The 25,689-nt window shown below is 43.4% G+C and overlaps 1 protein-coding gene across 1 annotated transcript in view; it reads left to right on the top strand.

The window, feature by feature from the left end:
• Positions 1-25,689, top strand: part of Enpp6 (ectonucleotide pyrophosphatase/phosphodiesterase 6) — a 93,429-nt gene that overhangs the window by 31,158 nt on the left and 36,582 nt on the right. The window contains exon 2 of the mRNA XM_057752107.1: positions 5,657-5,836. Within this exon, the coding sequence (XP_057608090.1) occupies positions 5,657-5,836 (180 nt within the window). The remainder of the gene's footprint in view (positions 1-5,656; positions 5,837-25,689) is intronic.

Below are 25,689 nucleotides of genomic sequence, written 5' to 3'. Positions count from 1 at the left end.
AGGGGACACACAGTCCATGTGGCCTCTGGTATTTACTTAACGACTTCTGTTAAAGCTACCAATGGAAATTTCTTTTTAAAAGCCTTTGGATTCTGCTTGTCCACGTGTGTGGTACTTCATCCTCCTTAGCAGGCCTATAGCCTAAGGAAGTGGGTTTTGATGACGACAGCCTTCCTCTCGCTCAGAGAGATGCCATGGATCCTCTGCCTATGACAGATGCCGGTTAGAATCCTTTACTGGTAAGCCACTGTCACATGGCGATACACAGGCTCTTTAGCCCTCAGAGACAGAGATGATGATCCCTGCATGTTTCACCACCGACTACTCTACTCCTCCCCACTGAATAGCCCCCACATTAAACGGCATTATTTGTTTACTGCCAGGATCTTGAAGGAGCCCAGCTTTAGATCTGTTCAGTGGGCTGGGCCAGCACAGCCTTGTGAGTACTGCTGTTTCCAAAGCAAGCGGGCCACATTCTTATTTCATCAGAAACTGTGATTTAAAAAATAAAAAATAAAGCAAGCATCTTAATTTTGTCCTAAGAAATAACCAGGCTCTCACCTCTTCATCCCTTTCTATGCTCCGCCGTCTTTGAGTGGAGTGCGGGAGAAACCTCACATACCTCAAGTCCCAGCTCCTTGGAGAAGCCCTCCGTGATTCTTCCAGATGACTAGGCTATATGTTCACGGGCCTCGTGTGTGCTTTTTTGTGCTGCTCCTTAGTCCTGCTGTGACTACAGACAGGACAAAGTAAAAAGATGTTCTCCATAGCAATGAGTGAGGTGATCAGAGAAAAAAAAATGGGGCAGGCAATTATGAATAACTTTTTGATAAGCAATAAGAAATCTTAGGAGGGGGCTGGAGAGATGGCTCAGAGGTTAAGAGCATTGCCTGCTCTTCCAAAGGTCCTAAGTTCAATTCCCAGCAACCACATGGTGGCTCACAACCATCTGTAATGAGGTCTGGTGCCCTCTTCTGGCCTACAGTCATACTCCCAGACAGAATATTGTATACATAATAAATAAATATTTAAAAAAAAAGAAAAGAAAGAAATCCTTAGGAAATCCCACATCGTGTTTGGAAAATATTTGGACACTTTTGTTATGGATGATTGAGGTGAGAAGGGCCAGCCTTGGTTGTATAAGAAAGCAGGCTGAGCAAGCCATGGGGAGCAAGCCAGTAAGCAGCACCCCTCCATAGCCTCTGCATCAGTTCCTGCCTCCGGGTTCCTGGCTTTAGTTCCTGTCATGGCTCTTCAGTGGCAGATAGTGATCTAGAAGTCATATGATGAGACACACACTTTCCTCTCCTAATTTGCTTTGTGCCAGTGGTTTTTTTTTTGTTTTTTGTTTTGTTTGTTTGTTTGTTTGTTTTTTGATTTTTCGAGACAGGGTTTCTCTGTAGCTTTTTGGTTCCTGTCCTGGAACTAGCTCTTGTAGACCAGGCTGGCCTCGAACTCACAGAGATCCGCCTGCCTCTGCCTCCCGAGTGCTGGGATTAAAGGCGTGCGCCACCATGGCCCGGCTGGGCCAGTGTTTTGCCACAACTGAGAAGCAAAAGAGAATCGGGCAGTGGGTTTTCCCCAAAATCACAGAGCAGTATTCTTGCTCAAATTGGACTTCATAAGAGGGAAGCCTAAAGCCACCTGTGGTTGAACAGAAGGCTCAGAGGAAGAGGAGCCCAGTTAAAGTTCAGTCAAGAGAAAGCTCTTGCGACCACCAGTGACAGACACAGTGCCCAGAGCTTCTATGTTCTTGTGCCACATGAAGGCTGTCGAATTCTGCACTGATAGTAAGATGGAATTTGGTGCAGGGCTAGAAAGTCTCTGGCGATACCATGGCACCAGAACCCATTAAGTAAGACTTTACATAATTGCTGGAAAATATTGAGATCTGTGCTGTAGAAAGTTTCTCCTAATGCTTTGAATAAATGTTCCAGATAGCCAAGCCATAGCACGGCTCCGTGGAAAACACAGAGTGGAGAGAACTCAAGCTCCGCAGATGTGTAAAAATAGATATGGGTCAGGCGGGAATATGGAGATGAGCTCTCCGTAGGCTGTGAAGCTGGTACACTGTGTTTTGTTTTGTTCTGTTTTCTCAGCTACCTCTTTCACCCCCGGCAATAAAATCGCAAGAATGAGTTGCAAGAGAGAGAGGAGAGAGGCTAGGTAAAAAAAAAAAAAAAAAAAAAAAAAAAAAAAATTCTGCTGGAGTCAGGGCTCAGGCTGCTCCAAGCGCCCACTGCCAAGCAGGCTGTGCTCATGGGAGCACAGGCGGCTGAGCTGGGGGAGACGAGAGGGCAGATGAGTTAGGTGTGTCCAGCCACCTGCCGTTCAGCCTTTGAACAACAAGGGTAGTCCACCAAAAAATAAAACAAAACAAAAACAAACAAACAAACAAAAAACAACGTCTGAACGTGTGTCTGAGGTAATTCTTTGTGAAATGGCTGGATGGTCACTCAGAAAGGCTTTTGGACTCTCTCTCTCTCTCTCTCTATCTCTCTCTCTCTCTCTCTCTCTCTCTCTCTCTCTCTCTCTCTCTCTCTCTCTCTCTCCCTTCTTTCCTCCCTGGTTCCCCCTTTCCACTCCAGACCCAACAGCTCTACCATGTACAGAAGCCTCTCCTAACTTTTCAGCTAGACAGTAGAGAGCGAAGACAGGTCAGAGGGTTTGGACTCCAGATTCTGCGCACTGGGGATGGAGGTTAAGGAAGCAGGCACGGTCCTGTGACCTGGAATTCGGCGGTTGTTTAAAGTACTTTAGAAATTACTTTTGATTGTTTCGTGCTTCTTGGCACTGAACATCTTTTGTAAACTGCCTTCACAGTGGACTGTTATCATGGTTGCCTTACGGAACCATGAGCAAACAGTCTTAAGAAGATGGAAGTGTCTGACTTCATTGTTTTGAAGGAAGAAGTCATAAGTGCTTTTGCTAGTGGGGGCGAGGTGTGGGGGGCAGCTCCTTAACGTGCTTCAACTTTCCTGAACTGAAAGTTTTGAATCAAGAAGAAAGATATCTCTTCTCAGCAACAGGGACATTGCTGATGGCCACAGTTCTGAAGGGAAGTTGCAGTCTGGTCCCCTTCCTGGCTTCCTGGGTCCCTGGAAGCTGGCCTCATTTCCTCAAAGACCTTCTGCTGGGTATTAAATTAAAAACCACTGAAGGCAGAGACCAGGCTTCATATTTGACCCTCTATGCTTATATATAATATATAGTAGATAGGAGTGTGTGTGTGTGTGTGCATGTGTGTGTTCAATTAGTGTGAGTTTAGACCTCCATGGGGAGTCAACTAAACCTGGCATAGTTGAGGAAGGACCAAGTCCTTCACCCCTGCATCAAGACTGAGCAAGGTATTCCACCATAGAGAATGCTTTCCAAAAAGCCAGTTCATGCACCAGGGATAAATCCTGGTCCCACTGCCAGGGGTCTCAAAAGCAGACCAAGCCACACAATTGTCACCCACATTAAGAGGGCCTAGTTCGGTCCCATGAAGGCTCCCCAGCTGTCAGTCCAGAGTCTGGGAGCTCCCAGTAGTTCAGGTCAGCTGGCTCTGTGGGTTTCCCCATCAGGATCATGACACCACCCTCTTGCTCATAAGATCCCTCCTCCCTCTCTTCATCTGGACTCCAGGAGCTTGACCTAGGGATTGGCTGTGGATCTCTGCATTTGTTCTCATCAGTTACTGGATGAAGGTTCTATGATGACAATTACCATAGTCATCAATCTGATAACAGGAGGAGGCTGATTCAGGAACCCTCTCCACTATTGCTAGGAGTCGTAGCTGGATGCTCAATCATACCACAAGGACATTTGCTCAACTAGGTTCATAGCGGCATTATCTATAATAGGCAGAACCTGGAAACAACCTAGATGCCCCTCGACCAAAGAATGGATTTTAAAAAATGTGGTACGTTTGCACAATCGAGTAAGTGGTTTAAAAACAATGACATCACGAAATTTGCAGGCAAATGGATGGAACTAGAAAAAAAAAAACATACTGAGTGTGGTAACCCAGATCCAAAAAGACAAATCACTCATAAGGGATATTAGATGTAAAGCAAAGAATAACCAGGCTACAATCCACAGCTTCAGAGAAGCTAGGTAAGAAGGAGGACCCTAAGAGGGACATGCATGGATCTCCCTGGGAAGGGGAAATACATGAAATCTCCTAGGTAAACTGGGAGAAAGGAGGGGAGGGAATGGGGGGGTGGCTGAGTTGGGGGAGGGGCGGAGAGGTAGAGAAATGAAAGCGGTATCGTGATAGAGCGGCTCATTATGGCGTTAGGGAGAAACCTGGTGCTGGGACCTTACATTTAAAGTATGGTTTGTGGAATGTCTGTCTTTCTATGATGACAGACAAGGTTTCCCCTTTTTATAAATTTTGGCATTCAGCTTTTCAAAATTGTACTTGGTAGTTCCTCTTTGTTTTTGTTTTAAAATCGAGTTGGGCAAGGGGCGGGGAGGCTCGAAGAAACAACAAGAGCAAGCAAACAGAAAGCACGGCTCTGATTGCGCTCGCTTGTGGAGCTTGTTCAAGTGTGTTCCGTCCCGGTGCCAAACAACACTCGCTCAGATTGCAGCGATTTCTGGTGCCCTTGCCAATGTTTGTGTTATTTTTAACTTTAAAGATGGAACAGATTGCTCTAAAATAAATAATTTAATCTAATGTTTCAAAGAGTCCCAGTACTTGCGACTTTCACTTCTGGCTTCTCTGGGGGCGGGGAGGGGGGAGCTCTGTCCATCATAGCCAGCCCGTGTTTTGGTACCTCACTCCATGTGGAGGGTGTTTTCTTGCTTTGTTTTCTTTTCTTTTCTTTTTTTTTTTCAACTGGAGTCTGTTTTGCACTATTTAGTCCCAAATGTTATCGGGTGGGTCATAGTTTATCACTGAAGCAATACCTCATCTTTTCCAAGAAAGGAGAGAATCATGTTCCTAGCAGCTCAATCCCCGATCTTGTGGGAGGAGAATTGAAGGGATGCTGAACGTGTCTGGGGTGAAAAGCTAAGCCACCTGTCGCAAGAATCCACTCTTCCCAGGCTGATGCATATGTAGACCTCAGGCTATGAAGAGATGTATGTGCGCATGCGTGCCTGCATGCGTGAGTGCATGCATGCGCACATGTGTGTGTGTGCGTGCGTGCGTGCGTGCGCGCGCGTGCACACACACCACTCACACAGAAGCTAGAGGATCAGAGGTCAGAGGATAACTTGAATCAGTTCTTTCCTTCCACTATGTAGGTTCTGGGGATCGAACTCAGGTTGTCAAGCTTGGTGACAAGCTCTTTTACATACTAAACCATCTCACCAGCCCCCTCAGCGTAACTTAAAACAGACCGGAAAGGCCCAGCTTCCTGCAAAGCGATTCCTCAATCAGATAGTGGATGTCCGCTTTATTTTTGAGACAGAGTCTCATTACACCTCTCTGGCTGGTCTGGAACCTGGTGTGTAGAACTGGCTGCCCTCTAACCCGTTGGTGGCTCTTTTGTTTGTCCTCGTGGCATCATCTATGAAAAAGAAGTCTCCGTAGTGACAACAGAGAGGGACAAGTTGTGGCACTTTCTCTCTTTCCTAAGTGAGGATGAAAAGAGTTCCTGCAGTCGGATTGAGCAAAGATTTAAAGCAAAGAATGCAGTGACGCCATGCCTCCTCCTGCCCGCAGGCCGCCATTGTGAGGTCCACCAGATGATCGGGAACTACATGTGGGATCCCAGTACTAACAAGTCTTTCGACATCGGGGTCAACCGAGACAGCCTGATGCCCCTCTGGTGGAATGGGTCAGAACCCTTGTGGATCACGCTGATGAAGGCCAGGAGGAAGGTCTACATGTATTACTGGCCAGGTGAGTGTGCTGGCCTCCAGGCCCCTCCCCTCTCCCAAACCTCAAACACCATGGAGTCTGCCCAGGAGAACAAGGCAGGGTCCTTCAAAAACCATGCCCTGGTTGAAAGGCGGGAGTTTTACTTAAGAACTATGTTCTAGGGACACGTTAAAATTTTTAAATTTAACTTAAATTTTTCTTAAAGGTATATATTTCATATTGAATGAATTCCCTCCCCTATCCCTCCCTGCTCCGTTACCCCCTCCCCACCCCTTTACCCCTCCTCTCTCACACTTTATCCCCTTTGTTCACCTAGTTTCACTCCTACTGTTATTTACTATATACACACGTGATTTCATGTGACTATAGAAACCAGGGACCACAAAGGAGAGAAAGCACATGGTCTTTGTCTCTCTGAGGCTGGCTTACTGTGCTTAGTATGTTGTCTCCAGTTGCGTCCATTTGAGCAGAGATGACAGAAAAGCCAGCCTGAGTATAATTTCTGCCGCTGCTGCACGCCGAGGCTGTGCAACCTAGACTGGTTCTCTAACTCAGCTGCTGTAAATCATGCTGCAGAGAACCGACGTGCAAGAGTTTCTGCAGTAAGACTTAGAAGCCTTTGGCCACTCAGTGAAGCAGCTCTGTCATACAGCAGCTCTAGTCCGAGCTTGTGGAGGAGCCCCCATACTTATTTCCGTGGGGGGCTGGACTAGCTTACATCCTACCAAAAGGGCTTTCTTCTATCCACATCCGTGCTAGCACTGCGGCTGTTGTTTTCTTAGCAACTGCTATTCTGACTGGGATATGATGGAATCTGTGTATTTTTTATTTATATTTCTATGATAGCCAATGAGGCTGATATTTTTCCATGTATTTGTGTTTCTTCTTTTATGAGCTGTCCATTTCACAACCCTGTTTATTAGCCTGGCTTGCTTACTTTCTTGTTGCTTTATTTGTTTGAGTTCTTTGTGTATTCTGGATAGTAATCCTCTCCCAGCTGCACACCTGGCAAAGGCTGTCTACGAGCAGGCCTTAAAGACCCCATTCCTGAACTCTGTGATATAATCAGCCACAATGCCGGTCCCTGCTCCCCCGGCTCCAGCATCGCGTGCTCGAATCTCATGTACAGCATTTTCAGTATGGAAGAGAAATCATTTTTGGTTTGCTCATTGACTTTTACAAAGGAGTGGAGTACCCTTTCTATACACTTTTTAGAAGGAATGTTTTTATTTGCTCTTTGAGAATTTCATCCGATAGATTTTGAATTTCTATGCCCTTTCAACTTCCCTCACAGCACTGGGAATGATAAACAAAGCCCTCACAACTGTTTGGCAATAAGTTACAGGACGCCTCTCACTGTGGACTCCTTTGTACACCTAGATAACTGGGAAGCAAAACTCTTTTATTGTAATGAAGTTAAGTAATGCTACAACCTGTCTTGGCTCCTGTGAAAGCCAGTGGATACTGTCAGCCTGTCCATTGGATAGCTTTCATTAAGAATGAGGAGATTTGGCTGGGCAATGGTAGCCGCAGAGATTTGGCTAGGCGGAGGAGATTTGGCTAGGCAGAGGCAAGCGGATCTCTGTGAGTTCAAGGTCAGCCTGGTCTACAAGAGGTAGTTCCAGAACAGGCTCCAAAGCCACAGAGAAACCCTGTCTCGAAAACAAACAAACAAAACGAAAAAGAATGGGGAGATTTAGGAGGAGCCAAAGGCATTTGCCACCAACTGGAAGACCTGAATTCAATCTTCAGAACCCACATGTTGGAAGGAGAGAACAGACTCCAGCGAGTTGTCTACACACACACACACACACACACACACACACAAAATACAGGTAAAACCATGAGGGAATTCAATACTGACAAAATTGGGTTCATTCTTTCAGTAGGTGATGTGCAATGTGCCTTTTCTGGGCACATGGCTATGACACTTTCCTCCAATGCGATAATGCCAGCACTTATCCTTGTGGAGCCAGCTATCGGTAAAGCCCAAAAGAAACAACGGAATAAATGAACAGTAGCTTGGTGGGAGGCAGAGAAAAACAATAGAGATCTCGCTGGCTTGGGCTGTGGGGGAGGGAGGGAAGGAACAGCTGAGGGAATTGCGAAAGCCCAAGGGATTATGGGAGAGGGTGGCTGACAGGTGTGGGGGAGAGCAGAGGGAAGAGTGAGCCATCCACAGCCGAGCCGCAGATGGCCTGCACTGAGGGTGTGGGCTTTCTACAGGAGTTCGGAGGATGCTGTCTGGAGGTGGCCACATGGAGAGCTGTTCAGGGTTCTCTGCAGATCTCAAAGGATGGCAGGACATAGATGGAGCCTGCAGAAGGCAACCCTACTGCCAAGCTGTGCAGGAACCCTGGTCACAAAGCAGGGACAAGCATCCACAGGTAGGCTCGCAAAGGCCAGCACATACAGTGTTAAGTCTAACTTAGCCAGAAGAGCTAACTGGCTTATTTTACCAACAGGGATAAGTTCAGAGTGGCACAAGGGATTTTGTGCATCAACCATCAGTCACCTAGACTGATGAGATGCTTTGGGTCAGGGGGAGGAGAATCAGTTGTTTGACATCACAGTGACCAAATATATCTGTCAGAAATTCCGTAAGAGAACAAGGGTTTATTTATTTTCACTTCTGGCTTTAAAGATGGATGTCTACAGTCACTTGGCATCGTGCACTTGAATAGAATACTGTGGTTCATGGAACCTATGGCAGAGAACAAGCATTCACATCACAGTGGACCAGGGACAGACAGCAAGACTGGACCCCGAGACCCGACTGTAACTGTCAAAGGCCTACTCCCAGTGACCTATTGCTGTCGGCTAGGTCCTATCTCCTAAGGGTTCCTCAGCATCCCCAAATAGTGCCATGGGAACAAGCATTAAAGCATGGATCTACGGGGACCATTTATGGCTAAACCCATAACATACACGTTTAGGGGTATGCCTTTATCTGAAATAGAGACCAAATTGGGGCCATGAAGTTGGATGCTAGACTGAGGAAGTGCAGGCCAATCTAGACTTGGGTAAGGGTCCAGTTCAGATTTAAGTCGGTAATGGCAAGGTCGGAAACAGAAAGAAGATTTTGCTGCACATTGAGGTTACTTTTAGAAACATTATTATCAATGAATGCAAGAGATTGCATGCGCAGGCAAGGAGGATATGACAGCTGCCTGGTCACTGGCCTAAGGACCACCAAGATGAATACTGATACAATATAGCCTAGCCACCTTTCGTGGTATTTTAAGGTTTTGAAAAGTACCATTTGTATAGTTGGCATCCCCCCCCCCCCGCCACACACACCAACATCCACATGCCTTGTTTGCACGCAGCTCTGCCAATGGTGTTAGGTATAGCCATAGAAGCCAGTGTTAGGGCAAGGAGGGAGGAAATCTGAAGAGGAGCAGTGATTATATTCCAAAGCTCCTACTGTGGTCCTACAGACCACTGTTTTTGCTTCATCCAGGAGAATTTTAATTTATGTATAATCACTGAATATATAATGAATCTCAAAGGCAATATCCCCGTACGATATCTTATTGCTCCCCCCGAGCAGCTCTCTATGGATAAGAAGGAGCCCTAGTTCAGCTGCTAACAGACATAGTAAAACTGCCTGGGTAGCAGTTACAGAGCTAACAATGAGAAGAGAAGAGGCTAAAACGAGGCTTCCTCAGTGACCTACATGGAAGTTAGCCAAAGATCTGGACTGAAGTCTTCACAATAATTAGATGAGAACTATGTTGTTTCTTACTCTGAATACCTTACGGAGGTTTTTCTGAGTGTAGGCTGCCTCGCCCAGGCTGCAATGTCCCAGCTTCCTTCATTCCTGTCAAAAAGGGCCAAGGGAGTCACTGTCACTGTGGTCCATTCTCCCCTCCCTGGTGCCTTCCAGCATCAGATAACGACCTAACAAGTGCTCATTTGTCTCTACAAGATTAAGTGAAATGCCATGTGTGTCTTCTAAACATGCCTGGATTTTATTTGTCTTCTTGTATCTTCTGTTTCCTTTTCCACTCCTGAGAGGACACTGCACAGACTTCTCGGTGAGGCCTGGACAATCTTCGTTGCTTCAGTGAGCTGTGTTATGACACTTTGAGTCTTGCCTTTAAGTCAATATTTAGAAGCATAACTTAAAAATGGCAGTAGTTCAAGTCTTTCTGTCAGGTAGATAAAGCAACAGGGTGAAAAACTGAGCAAAGGGGAAGAGGCCTTCCTCCATCAGCCCAAGTCTTAAGACATTTAAGATTTGTCAACAGAGCTCAAAGCCCTGCCCGCTGGTCCCATTGAGCCAGACAGAGGAAATAATTCCAGGCTGAAATAAGCCAGGCACTGGGATCCCCTGGTGCTTTCGAAATGGTTATAACTAATTACATGTTGATCACAAACTTTACTTTTTGATTTCAAGGAAATTTTATTTTGAAGTACCAAAAGAATCTTCAGTTGATAAAAGGTATAGGTGGCTGTCTCGAGGGAGAAGTCAGGGAATTGGGTCAAGGTGATCAGATTATACATGGGAAGAACATTTGAGCTCCTGTATCACACGGTGGCAGCAGACTGTAAGTTTATTCTAGTTATCCAGTAAGTGTTGGCATTGCAGTTCTGTGTCCTTTTGCTATGGATTTTGCTGCTAATTTTCAACAGCCTGCTGTCAGGAAGACGTGAACAAAACCACCCATTTACCTTAGGATGATGTTGGGTGTACCTTGGCTCAATGCCACTACCTCTTCCTGTTCCATACAGGTATTTAGACCAGTAAGCCACTTTCTATGTATGAAAACACACATGGTTACCAGCCTTCTCTCCTTCCATTTCTAGATAAGGGCTGTAGGTGGCTCTCTACTCAGCTCATATCCAGTTTAGACAGTTATAACCATAGTGATTTCCTTTGAATTAGTAAAAAGAACATACTAGAAATTGGTCAAGAATTATGGATCATTTACAGTACCTTCCTGTATCTGGCCATGGTACAACCTCGACACCCTTCTGTCAAGTTGCATATCACTAGGTAAAATTAGAAGCATCCATCACAAAAAAGTGTGAGTCAACATTATAACTCCATCACTTCCTGTGTGCACATGATGCTAAACATCTAGATAAAGATTGCAATTATTTTTCAGCCAGATATTTGATGTGCAAATAAAACAATATGCATAGTCATTAAACTTTCCGATGCTGTCACCAGTTTGGTGTTAGTTTTATACATATGTTATATTTTATATGTTTAAGGACATATGTTATATTGTAGAATCTGTATATTCTCTATGTTATATCTATTCTACATGATATTTATATTAGGATATTAACTCTACATGTAGAACAGAGGAACACTTGGGGCTCATGGAAGGGTCATGTGGTAAGGCTAAAAGCAAGACAAATAAGGCCACACTGTATTTGTGCAACATAAAGAGTAAATAAGGGCGGTGGTGGCACATACCTTTAATCCCAGCACTAGGGAGGCAGAGACAGGCAGATCTCTGTGAGTTCAAGGCCAGCCTGGTCTACAAGAGCTAGTTCCAGGACAGCCTCCAAAGCTATAGAGAAACCCTGTTTCGAAAAAAACAAACAAAACAAGAGTAAATAAGGTCACAACTGCTCATCTAATCAAGGCATAAGTTGGTATGAAACTAAAAATGTTCAGACTCTCAAGAATTTTATATGACATATAAAGAGATTTGGGCTCAATGAACAGTAACAACACTATCAATAGCAGAAACAAGGCCCCGAGTCTTGGCAGCTCAATGAAGTAGAAATTTCTTTTTCTTTCTTTTTTTTTTTAATCTACAAAGTCCAAAATGGGATGTCTGCTCACAGTCCATTCTCTTCAGACATGGAGGCAGTGATGCAGGCATCACCCAGGCTCCTCCCGTCTTGTCACTTCCCCGTCACCCACACAGGACTTTCAAGCTCACACTTAGGAATGAGCACAAGCATCGCATGTGGAAGTTCCTGTGACTGGGACTCAATTTGTTTCATTTCTGCTCTTGTCCAGTTGGCTAAAACTTTATCACGTGGCCACATCAACTTCCAGGAAGCCGAGAAATCTGTTTGTTCAGGTCAAAGAAGACACATATTTGGCAAAAAGCTCACAGTCTTGGACACCATAAGGAGCTTACTGGAATGTATTACCATATACATAAGTATAATATGTAAATTAATTATCAAATGCTACAAAGAGAATTGTTCTGTTTATGGATAGAAAACAGTAATATACTTTTATATAAAAGAGATGTAGAAATATATATAGAGAAACTATACATATGAGAAACACATATCTATTAAAAGGATATGGATATAGGTGTATATATGAAATATACACATATATATGTATATGTAAATATACATATAATACACATATATACATGTATATATGTGTGTGTATACACATATGAAAGCAACAGTTGCCATCAGGTGAAATTATGAAGGTTCATATGTTTTTTTTTACTTGCCAATATTTTCTTTTAAAAATAATGTTTTGAGCTTATATTTAAAAAGCTATTACAGTTGTTCCAACTAATTTCTACATATCCTAAACATTTTTCAACATCCTTAGTCACCCCCAGGAACATGTCCATTTACTCTGTACTGGGCACTGTATGGATGATGGCAGGCACGCGGGAAAGTGAATTAGGTTTAAGGTGAGGAACTCACCATTTTTTGGTAGGGACCTAAGCAAGAATTGTGCTATCCTGTACCTTTTCTTGTGGCCCGCCAACCAGCTCCCAAATCACGACACAGACAGAGACTTCTTATTAGTTTCCAATGCTTGGCCTAGCTTAGGCGTATTTCTGGCTAGCTCTTATAACTTAACCTGTTTCTCTTCATGTCTGCTTTGCCTCAGGGCTTATTGCCTTTCTTCTTATTTCACTGCTTTTCTACGTCTGCCTGGCTTCTTGTGTTGGGTAATGCCCCTTGTTCTCTCCTCTCACTCTTCTCTTCTGAGTCTAGAGTTCTCCTATTTATTCTCTCTGCATGCCAACCCCATCTATCCTTTCTCTGCCTACCTACTGGCCATTCAGCTTTTCATTAGACCAATCAGGTGCCTTAGGCAGGCAAGGTGAAACAAATACAGCACATTTTTCCATAATTAAATACACAGCCTTATATCAGTAAACAAATGCAGCACAACACACCATTATGCAGTTAAAGTAATATTCTATAGCAAAAACAAATGTAGCACATCTTTGCCTGGTTAAAATAATATTCTACAGCACTATCCTAAAGGGAACTGGAACTTACCTCCTGTGGAAACCAGGGGATAATTGTACATGAAGCTGATTTGATCTAATTTGTGTATTGATCAAATTGTTTTTCTCTAAATTGATTTCAATTAAACTATATATCACTTTGTATATTCTCGGGTGATTCACTTGGCCTCTAGGGGCCTAAAGTGAGGAATGCCTCCATGCACTGGAGGGCATTTACCAAAGATCTTGCGTCTGCGTTCACTGCCCTCAGTTGTCACACTTATGCCTTAGGGGCTTGCATGTTGGGAATTCAGGGGGAGCTTGGAGTGACTTGGTAAACACATATCTCTAAAAGGAAATCTGGAATCTCTTGGGTATAGTATTCATTAATGTACGCATCCCGTGGCCGCTTTCTTATGTGATCTGCGTTCCCGATGCATGGAATACAGACTGGCTGTGGTATAGCCCTGCCACCGAGCAGCTTGGAGTCTGATAATATCACCAGGCATGCAAAAAGTACCCACTCCACAGCATGGCCCACCCAGGGCACACCAACCACAGAGCTGCTACACATCTCTGAAGCCTTGTGTGACCACCTTTGCCTGGAATGAACTGAATGCCTCCACAGGAATGGAAAACAACATGAGAGCTTTGTTTTCATGTTGAAGAAAACAAGAAGGGAGAATGGAAGAAGCTGGAGAGGAAAGAAAGGAATAAAGAAAGAATAGCAAGGCGAAGGAAGAGAAGATGGAAATGAAGATGAAGAAGAGGAGAAATGGAGTATGGGTTAGGAGTCAAGTAAGTCAAAACAAGGCTTTGGGTGACCGCAGATCCAAAGCGAGAGATGTTTTACCAGGGCCCTGTTGCTGTCATTTTTTTGTGACAGCCTCTGAGATGCTGTAGGCTCACCGTTAGGCTTGACCGTTTTTGCCGATGCCCTCTTGAATCCATATTCCAAGTTCAGAGCATCCCGGCACTCACAGAACCTCCTCTTGGCTACTCCAGCACCTTTTGCTCACACCTAACCTGACCAGGAGATTTCCAGTCAGGCTGCTGCTGCAGTGTCCCAGGTCATACAGTATCCAATCACGGTGCCCTTGTGCTGGTCTAAGCTGAAGGAGAAGCTAGTAAGGGAATCACGGGCTTTGAGTTTGATCAAGGAAGGAGGCTGCGCTGCAAGACCAGGTGTCATCCATAGAGCTCAATAGTTTCTTCCCAGCTTACGCCTGGCTTCTAGGCATTCTGCCAGCTTGTGAATTTGTGAGTTCAAGGTTCAGTCGCACCTTGATTTCTTGTGGCTCAGCGCGGATGCTGATGTTATGTGGCGGCTCATCTCCATTGGTACCCGAGAAAAGGCACCGGACTACTGTGAGCATCAGGCTCCTTGGTCTGCTCCAGTAATGATTCCTCTTCCTGGGGGTGTCTCTGTAAAGGATTCTAGGGAAATGTCTCCTGGTCCATCTTGCTCCCTAGCTCAGGGAATACCCGAGAGAATAGGCACTCAGAGAACATACAACCAGGAAGCAAGCCAATTGAGCCGCCACCCCTCCCATCCGACTCCAAACCTTTTGCAAATTGTCCTGTACTGGCACCTGAGCTCCAGCCAAGCCTAGTAAGGGCCTCACATCAGTCTGTCTTCCAGTTTTACTTGCTCAGCTACCAAATGTTCGACAGAGAATGGCCGATTCAGAAGGGCTCCTAGCATAATAAAGAAAGGGGCTCAAAGTTGGTACTTCTTATGTCACATTAGTCCTCAGACAAGGGGACAGAGTCTTGGGGACCTGAATCCATTCTGCATGGTCTGGCCCTTGCCTGAACCTGTAACATTTTCTTTGTTGGTGTTGAACAAATAATGGCAGACCTTTGGGAAGGGACCAGTCCAGAGAGCCCTGTGCTAGGCCTGTCCTAATTCCTGGCTCATCATGGGCTACCGGTATCATTTTTTCTCCAGCCAGACTGTTTTCCTCATCTAAAGCTAACTCTGGGATTTTAACAGAGCCTTGGCCCTGTGGAGCATGCTTTCCCTCTCTCCTTGGCTTCCTGCTTTTATCCCCAGTTGGTCGCTTTCTGCCGAACTTCTGAACTCAAGTGTCACAGAGGAGCTGCTCCTCAGCTGCTCCTAATTTGCTCTCTTTGTACATACACAAGGCCAGTCTTCCATGGCACAGCCAGCTGCTTTCCCCCGGCCATCGGAAGAAACCTACAATAGTTCTTCTGGTCTTCTGGGGCCAGGCCAACCCTGGGGAAAGGATCTCTGAGATCAAAGGCCATGCTTCCCTCCAAAGACTTGTTCCCACAAGCTCCTGTCCCTCAGATGTATTTTCCTGGAAAAGGTTGCATGTTTCTCTGAGAGTTAATTGGCTTAGCAGCTTTAATAAGCTCTCTTGAGACATGTATTCAACAGCTGCACACCTGTCTCACATCACATAAAATGCAGCTCACAGGAGTTATTGTTACAAGATGTGTCAAAGTTGGCACACGGGAACTCCACTTGGAAGGAGAGACCTGTGCTCTAGCAGGCTGGGAGAAAGGTGATGTTTATGGGCTCGGGTTGGTGGTCCTTGGAGAGAGTTGCTAGGAAGCAAGGCACATTGATGAAAACAATGTGCACAACGGGAAAGCACCGGAACTAGGAGATCAGACGGTTAGCCTGCACAGAGGTATTGGAACATTCACTTCTGTCTGAGGGTTTGGCTTCACAGCTATGAAAGAACAGGGTTCGATGGAAGCCTGTTGGGTATTTCTTTGAAATGGTTCCTCCGACAAGGACACTATATCTACGTGATGTGTTGCCCACAATGGATTTGTGTATTTGTTTTGATAGCTTATTTAGGGCAATGAGGTCTTGCTGTTAAAAAAAAAAGTATATTAAAATAATCTTCTGATAGAGGAAAAATGAGAAAAACTGCCTTAAAATATCAACACAAGAGTTCACAAACATAGTGGTGGCCTTTGGTAATTGTTTCTTCTAACTCGTTTCTTATCAGGACAATTAGTAGGTCATCAGAAACAGCACAAGGTACCACTACTAAGCAAGAAGCCAGGCTCTAATAAGAACAAGAGTAGGTCTAGATGAGTATACCTTAATTGAGGGCAATTCCCTTCCAAACTCAGCAGTAATAATGAAGAAAGAAGATGGAATAAAGGAGAAACCACACCCTCACGATTGTCAGTAAACTAAACTTCCAGACCGTGCCTTGGCCACGACCTTCCCTACAGATCCCTAAGGCAACAGTCTAAAGCTTCACACTTCCCCCAGACACACTTGAGTGACCTCAGTGGACCAAATTTGTTGTTCTCTGAGAAACTACAAGGCAGGCTCGGAGTTAGCAGCCCGGAAGTTGAGAAATGCTCGCCCACACTCACAGATCAGAATGAGCCTGTGGCTGATCCAGGAGTCCACAGACTCCTGATTAGGGAGCTATCCACACAACACCCCCTTCCAGTCTGCTGATTCCTATCAGACAAAGACCAAAGAAAGCAAAACAAAGCGCCCACACAAATCCACCTAGGAGTAATTAACTCCGCTCTCTCTGAAACTACCGATTCCGTTTCCACCATGTTCCATTACGCTGCCATTGTCTTTCTCACCGGCTTTCTCATTGGTGGTTTTTAGCATTCCCAATAAGGTGCCATGTTTTTCCCTTTGAGAGTTCACACAGGAAAGACCCCATGGTGGACTGGCAGAGAAGAAGAAGGATTTACTTGCCCCAGATGTATCTAGTTGGCTACTTATCCAGTCCATTCTGTGGGGCATGTGGAGGCATATAACTTTCACCCAAATTGATGGCACTTTTAGGACTTGCAATCAAAACATCTCTCAATCGAGATAGGACTTCATATATATATATATATATATATGCATTATATATATACACATTCCCATATATATATATTATGCATTTAGCAACTTCCCCCTCAGATATCTTACCCCCATTTTCTCACCCCTCATCCTCAATTAGTCCCTTCTACAGGCAATTTGATTTCCCCTTTAAATCACACACACACACACACATACACACACACACAGTTTCACAAGGAGTTTGTCCAAATCTCATCTTTTCAAAGAACTAACTTTCCCCTCCATTCATTCTGTTGTTTATTTTTGTTTCTAATTCTGTTCTTTACTGCCCTGCTCTTATTTTTGACCTTCTACTCTTGCTTTGGCTTGTTTTTGTGTTTCTAAGGCCCTAACGTGTGTCATTTTGTTATTACCAGAAATTTCTATGGGTTTTTAAGTGTAGGCACGTGTAGCTGTTAACCACCCCCCCTAGGACTGCTTTCCCAGTGTCCCACAGGTCCTGGTATGTGGCTTCCATTTTCATTCTATTCTAGGATTTAAATTTTTTCCTTCTTGATTTTCTTCACCAAACAAATTATCATTTAACAGTATGTTGCTTAGTCTCCATTAATTTGTGTATTTTCTGTAAGTTCTCTTGCTGATGGTTTATAGACTTATTCCATTGTGGTCAGATAGAAGAAAAATATTTCACTTCTTCTGTATCTTTAAGACTTGTTTTGTGTTCTATTATAGCGCTTATTTTAAAGAAATCCCACCAGCTGCTGAGATGAGCGTGTACTCTGCAGGGTTTGCACGGAAAGTTCTGTAGATGCCTACTAGGTTCACCCAGGCTGTGATATCATTTAACTACAATGTTTCTCTGTTTTAATTTGGAGAGTTTTATTAAAACTGCCCTTTGATATTGTGTTAGGGTCAACCTGTGACTTCATGTCTAGTACTGTTTGCTTTAGGAAACTAAATGCATCCATGTTTGGTGTGTTTATGCTTAGAATTTTAATGCCCTCTTCCTGTTTTAGTCTCTTAATAAGCATGCAATGATCTTATTTAGTTCTCTTGACTAATTTTGGATTGAAGTTTATTTTGTTAAACATTAGAACAGTAAACACCTTTCAGGGTGGCCTCAAGGGAGCTTCTCCATTTGTTTGAAAACATTTTTCCATTTTTTCATAGTAAGGTAGCATCTGTCTTTCATATCAGAGACCATATATTGATGAGCCTTGTTTCTTCTACCCAGTCCGTGCCCCTGACTGGGGAGTTGATATTAACATCAAGAATACTATTGACATATGTACATTAATTTTTGTTTTTGGTTTTTGTGGTTTTTTTATGTTTTCCTGTTCCTCATTTGCTTCACTACTGCCCCAACATGGTTTATCTTTTTCTGTAGCTTCATAGGTACATGTACCTTTCTCTTCAGTCTGAAGGATTCTTTCTAATGTCTTCTCTGGAGCCAACTTTGTAGTCATAAATTCTTCAGCCTGTTTCTAATCATGGGAAGTTTTTCTTTCCCCATCAGTTATGACAAAGAACTTTAGCGGATGTAATAGTATGAGTTGGCATGGATTGTCTTTCAGAGCTTGAAACATGTTCTATGTTTTTCCGGAAACTTTTGAAAGTTTCTGATGCAGAATCAGCTGTTATTCTGGTGAGTCTGACTTCATATGAGACCTGGATGTTTCTCTCCCGCAGTGCTCAATGTAATTCCTTTATTTTGTTCATTTTTTGTTCTAACTATATGGCATGGAGTCCTTTTCTGATCTTATGCACTTGTTGTGCTTAAAGCCTCTAGTACTTGAGCATCTCTTCCCTTAGTTGGAAAATTTTATGCTGTGGTTTTATTGAGATGTTTTATGTCACTTTAGCTTGAAAGCATTTCCTCCTGTAGCCTCACGATTCATAGATCTGGTTGTCTCATGGTGTCCCATATATTTTCTGTTTTTTAAAGCATGTTTTTTGTTGTTGGTGGTGGTTTTTTGTTTGTTTGTTGTTGTTGTTGTTGTGTTTTGTTCATTTGTTTCTTGGTTTTTTTGAGATAGGGTTTCTCCGTATAACAGTCCTATCTGTCCTTGAACTCACAGAGATCCATCTGCCTGTCTCTTCCTCCTGAGTGCTGGGCTTAAAGGAGTGCACCACCACCTCCCAGCTTATAGCATGTTTTTATTAATTATTTTTGTTACTGATAAAAGATAATCCCTTTCCCTTGTCATCAAGCCCTGGTATTCTGTCTTCCCCATAATCTGTTCTATTATTAATCTTTCTAATAAACTTTTTATTTACTTATAGAATTTTTCAATGGAATTTATTTACACCATTTCAATTTGGTTTTTCTTTATTATTTCTCCCTTAATTGAATTCCATTTTTGTATCCTGTGTTGACTTATTTTTTTTGATGTTTGTATATACTCTTAGAATTCATTCAGAGTTCATTTGTGTCCTCTTTCATGTCTCTGACATATTTATAAGCATCCTTTGGAATTCTTGCCTAGAACTGTGCATCATTCTTCTTGGGCGGCCATTACTGTGGAGTTGGCAATTTTGGAAGAGACATGTTGCTCAGTTATTCACGGTCCCTGTGTTTTTGCATTTGGACTTTCACATCTAGAGTCATTAGTGCTGGGATTAAAGGCATGCTCCACACTGGGCTTGTCAGAAGCTTGGTTTCCAGTGCTGGGTACTTCCTGTTGTTGGGAATGCAGTTGGAGCCTGTGTTAGAGTCCTGGGCAGATTCTGTCTCTGCTCAGATTTCAGCTCACTGCATCCGGCACTCGGATTCGGTTTCCTCCTGCAGTCTAGCAGTACGCTGTTGGGCAGGTTGCAATGCATAGTTCAAGCAACACTTGCTCTGGGTTTTCCAAGAATGAGATTCACAATGGGTCTCGGGCTGCAGAGTCACAGAAAAGGCAGAGACCTGTGGACAAAATCACCTCGCTGATGCTCCCTTGAGCGTCAGGGCAGATGCTGCTGAGTGCCGAGTGCCGAGCACCCATGCCAAGTGTCCAGCGCTTTTCAGGGTTTTCAACACGGCATCTGCTAGTGCCACTGCTGTGCTAGATCTACCCTGATTTCCAGCCCTTTAGCAAGTAAGGTACTGAAAGTCCAAAGCGGTTTTCAGCACCCCTGGTCCCTCTGGTCCCTGCTGGTGGTGTGGGCTTTGGCTGGGAGAGGCGAGCTTTCCAAACAAAGCCAACGCCTCCAGGATAGGTTCTAAACCCTCTTTCTTTGTGAAATTCCTCATTTTACTTTGCTCTTTCAGCCAGGAATATTTGCGTGTCGTCACCGCTTCGGATAGCGACTATGGGCCGTTCGCTAGGCCCCAGCTTCACGTGCCGCAGGCAAACTTGACTTCAGCGGACCTCAGGAGGCTGTGGCTGCTGTGGAGGGAGGGAGGGGACAGTCCGCACAAAACTTTGACAGAATTTACTCCTGGTTAACTACACACGCTGAAATGGAAAAAATGGCTGTTTTTAAAAAGAAACCGCAAATCCAAAGGTTGATAAGTGTAGAACAATGAGCCGGGCAGTGGTGGCACACGCCTTTAATCCCAGCGCTGGGGTGGGGGGTGGGGGGAGAGGCAGGTGGATCTCTGTGTGTTTGAGGCCAGTATGGTCTATACAGCTAGTGCCAGGACAGGATTCAAAGCTACATAGAGAAACCCTGTCAAAAAAAAAAAAAAAGTGGAACAATGACATCCCAGGAAATGCCGATGGGAGCAAAGCCACACGACAACTTTTTTTTTTTTTTTTTTTTTTTTTTTTTTTTTTTTTTTTTTTTTTTTTTTTTTGGTTTTTCGAGACAGGGTTTCTCTGTGGTTTTGGAGCCTGTCCTGGAACTAGCTCTTTAACTGTATGTAATGTCCAGTCCTAACAGTTCTGTTCATGACACATCCCAACAGGAACACACCCCTAAATGAACCAAAAGGCATATGTGAAAATATTTATGTCTGCATAATCCATACCATTTAAAAGCTGGCAATAAGCGAGGGTCCAGCAGCTGTAGATGGGTAAATAAAGCCGTCGCATAATGGAGTTTTTGTGTTCTGATTGGTATATTAGGAAGAAGTTGGAAAGTTATCGCTAAAACATCAGCTTTTGGCTCCTTCCGACAAACACAACAGACACTTGTTTTATAAAAGCGAGGCCGATTTGAATGAGCCATATGAAAATATTTAGGATATCTAGATCCCCTTTATATCGCAAATTAGGAGATGTCTGTTATGACTAATAGAAAACAGGCTAAGAGTCGGTAACAAAGGAACTTGTTTGGACCACATGAGAAGAATTTCACATGGCTCTGATGCTTATCAGTGCGGTTTTCAGAGTGCGGACCCTGGGACTTTTTGCTTTGCTTTAAGATATTGACTTTGGAATCTTCCCGCTTCTTGTCTCATTCTTTTGAAGATGGCTGCCTTGAGTCCGGGATTCTATCTTCACAACCTACATTCTATGCCAAAGGAGGGAGAGAGCCCCACAATGCCTCTTTATCTTTCCTATGGAAGCAAAGCTTCCCACCTTGTGCTCCTCAGAGTAGACCCCGGCTGGGTCACATGACCATCCCCTCCTGAAGAAGCTGAAAGCTTTCCTCCTAGAGTCAAAGACAAGCGGGATGTTCCAGGAGATTTCAGTTTGGATCACTATGAAAACAGTTTACCCAAGCAGCCAGGAGCACACGTTCCTGCGGCCATTGTATTGCGTTTTTTTCCCCTCTTTTGTTATGCGTAAAATGCGCTTTCAGGCTTTCTGACTTTGTATGCTTGTGTGATGTGTTCCTAGAAGTGGCTTCTTAGGATGAGCAGGACCGTCCTAGACATGGTCAGAGTATGCTGCTTTGTAACCTTTCCCGCAGTGGATGGAAGTGGCCGAAGACTCCACTCCGGGGTGCGTGCTCCACGGAGCGCTCCTTCCCATGCTTTGAGCTACTGCTCAGCTGCGACGTGAAAATGGTAACTGCAGAAGAAACGATGATTGAGTTTTAATCTACATAACACGTGTGAGCTAAAAATCTCGCCCTCAGGACGAACATTGCCCCTTTGCCTAACTGTATTCGCACTGTCTATTACCCACCAAATAATCACTTGGAAGCCAACTTGGCTCCCAGGTGGGCTGTTGCTTAATCAAGCAACTCCTTCTTTACTTAGTAAAGAAGCCAAGGCATAAGAGTAACGGTGCGAGATACAGGCGGAAGAGAAGCCAGGAAGTACTTTAAGTGAAAAGGATACTCAGAAAGACCATAGTCACATGAATTTTACTATAGGATATTGTTATAATTCTTCTATTTTATTATTGCTTTTATCTCTTACCATGACTAATCTAGAGATCAAATGTCATAGGCCTATCTATTTATCTGCCTGTCTGTCTGTCATCCACCTATCAACCTATTTGCCGTCTATCTATTATCTATCTAATCTATCTACAGGACATCCGAAGACAGACTGCATCTTGCGGAATGTGATATGAGGCAATCTCATTGTGTGGACATCATTCAGTGTATTAACACAAACTAAGGTGACTGCAACATCACTAGGCAACATAATCTGATATACGTTGTTGATCAGTTTTATGCATGAGTTTCTATGCTCTCTGTGGTTTCTGGTATCCACAGCCGTCTGGTATCCTCTGGATAAGAGGGTGCAATCATTAACATTGTTTCAACACGGGTCAGGACCCATAGTGAACAATAATGTAAATTTATGGCTTGCTAATCAACTTTTAAAAAGTACTCAGAGAGGTTAACATAGAATAAGTATTAGTGTCCATTGCTCACAGTTTGGAAATACCTTTGCTCCTACTGTGAATGTTCACATTACTGTACTATGTCATAGAATAAAATTTCCTACAAGTGTGCATGTATGTATGCACATGTGTGCATGTGTGTATCTGGAAGTTGGAGGCTGATGTTAGGTCTTGAGGACTGCAAACCACCAGACCCTGAATTTCCTGTAAACAGCTTGTTTTCCTCTGGTCTGAGGAGCCTGCAGCTGCTCTGAGCTTGAGACCCTAATGGCAGGGGCTTGGGTTCTGATGAGTCTGCAGCTGAAAGATCCCGAGAGCCGGGGCGTGGCCAGAGCCCTATAATAAACTTCCCCTGAGCACAATAAAGTAGGCATTATTGGCATTCTTGCTTCAAGGATGTCCCCCTTGCCCCGTCTGTCTGTCTGTCTCTGTCTGTGTTTGTATGTTTTTAAATTTTCAGCCTAGTTCTCATAGCACATAGTGAGTAGAGAATGGAACGGAACCCGTGTAGTTTTACAATTAGGAGCCCCTCAATTGCTCTCTACTTTCTTATTCTTTGAGGTAGGGTCTCTCAGTTGAACCTAAAGCTCACCCACATGTTTAGTTAATCTAGTCAGCTTACCCCGGCGCTCCCTTGTCTCCACTTCTGATGACCTGAATTAAAGGCAGGTTGCCATGACCATCGGGCAGTTACCTAGGTGATAGGGATCTGAACCCAGGAGTCTGCATTTGCGGGACCAGCATTTTAATCTCTGATCCATCTCTCGGCCCTGCAGAAAGTTTAGTAAAGACTCTCGGGTACATCTCCTGATTTCTAGATTTATTTACTTCTATTTTTCATTTGATGAAAAGCATGTTAAGAGCAGTAAATTATAGCAATGAGGGAAACATTCCTGATTTTCTTCTGGCCTAAGTGAAAATGTGTCCCTTGAAGTTGTGTAGTATGGAATTTTCACTGTCGTTAATAACTAGCCTGTCAAAGAAGTCTTTATTTCCTCTGTGCGTCCATTTACCTAACAGTTTTCTTTCAAATTTGTAAGTGGTTAGGTTTATTTTTAGTTAACTATTATGATTAAATTCCTAATGCTATTACCTGTGGTCAGATTGTATGCATTGTGCTTAGAACTTTTCTGCTTTTGGGAAACTTTTGAGATTTTATTTATGGATCAGAATATGCCCAGCTTGCCTTAAAGTTGTCTTTAAAAATTCACATCCTATGCTCATAAGAGAAAAACATTCAGATTTATTTAGTTCATCCCATTGATACCAACACCCAAATTCTCCATAGATCTTCTCTGTTTATTCATTTTATCTGTATGTTTGTTTTTTTAAGTATTTGATACAGGGCCTCTTGTAACTCAGTCTAGCTACAAACATTATATAGCCAATCACCAAGGCTGAATTTAACCCCTGACCCTCCTGCTTCAGTCTTCCAAGTGTAGGATTGCAGATATGAGTCATCATGGTAGATTATTCATTGTGTCTCGAGCCCGTTTCCATTAAAGTCAAAGCCTTATACTTACATTACCAAGATTCCTCTGTGTGTGCATGTCCATGACACATAAGCAGTAATCTAAACACATGTCTGTGTGGAGTTGTGGCTCCTTCCAGCTTTGCATGCCTTTTATGTTTGTCTGAAAACTAAAATCCTTGCTTTTGTCCTTATTTGTCATTATGACTTCTTGAATCCTCCCTTCTTTTTTCTTTTTCTTTTTTTTTACTTTTATGAACTTTGATAATTGGTTAAAATTTGACACTTTATTTTTTTCTTTTAGTGATTTAGTAGTTATTCATGAAGCACTCCTTTGCATGTCTGTATCTTTTAAAGGAATGTCTAGCATGAGATGTATCTTAATTAACCTTTCCCTCCCTCTGTAAGCAAAACACTTTCTTTCCTTCCCTGGCACACACCCCAGTTTTTGTTGAAATTTAGAACTTTAGATTTAGATTATCCTATTTAAAATTTTTAAATATACAACCCACTTTAAATAAAATACTTTCATATATATAATATTTTTCTTGGGTTTAATTATACTTTACTATTTCATGGTTTAGTGCTATTTATTAGCTTATGGTACTGAAACCATGGCTCGTGGTTTCTGAGGGTTCAGTCCATATCCCCTTTGGTCCCATGTTCTTGGGAACTGGTGATCCCATGGTGATGGTGGGAAGATGCGGCAGAAAAGCATCACAACTCTTGGCAACTGAAAGAGAAGGAATAGGAAGGGACGAGGACAAGAGACCCCTAAGAACCTGCCCTCAGTGATTCACCTCGTTTTTCTAGACCTCACCGTCTAGAAGTTCCAGGACCTCCTCAAAACTTAGTAACTCCCCAAATAATTCATAAGCCTTCATGGGGATACCTCACATCGAACCCATATCACCAAGGAACAATTTTATAGAATGGCTCTATCATTGCCCTACTTTTGTTGTGAGAATTGCCCATCCCTCTAACGAATCTTTCTCTGTCCACCAGCCAGCTCCTAAATAACAACACAGAGATTTATTCCTAACTATGAACGCTTGGCCTTAGCTTAGGCTTGTTATTAACTAGCTCTTACAACTTCAGATAACCCATTTATATTAATCTATGTTCTGTCAGGTACCATCCATGCTTCTTCGTGTCTCCTGGTGTCTCTTGTGCTCCTTGATTCATCTCTCACGTCCTCTCTCTCTGCTTGGAAGTCCCACCTACACCTCCTGTCTAGCTATTGGCTATTCAGCTCTTTATTAAACCAGTCACAGCAATATCGCTTTACACAATGTACAAATATCCCACAACACATCCCTTTATCATTTGTTGTTCCATAGTATTCTGTTTTATTTGATATACATCACATGACACTCAGTGTAGAGTCTGTGCTCTTGGGTAGAATTTATCTGTATTCTCCTATCACTCCCAAAGACTTTTGTAAGATGCTACTATGGTCCTACTATTTGTGTGTGTGTGTGTGTGCGCGTGTGCGCACATGTATGCACATACACTTTATCATATTCTGGTTCACAGATATTTCATTTTTGTGGTATTTAACCCATTGCACCATTTTCTAAAATTTCATGTGATTGTGATTATTTTCAGAAATATAGTTTTAAGCTGAAAGTCCTGCTACACTGCATTCAACCATAGTACGATGTAATGCAACTTTTATAGGCAAACGAGAT

The sequence above is a fragment of the Chionomys nivalis genome, chromosome 20 (assembly GCF_950005125.1).
Source record: "Chionomys nivalis chromosome 20, mChiNiv1.1, whole genome shotgun sequence".
Taxonomy (NCBI): domain Eukaryota; kingdom Metazoa; phylum Chordata; class Mammalia; order Rodentia; family Cricetidae; genus Chionomys; species Chionomys nivalis.
Note: the sequence above shows the minus strand (reverse complement) of the source record. Positions and strands in the feature narration are given on the sequence as shown.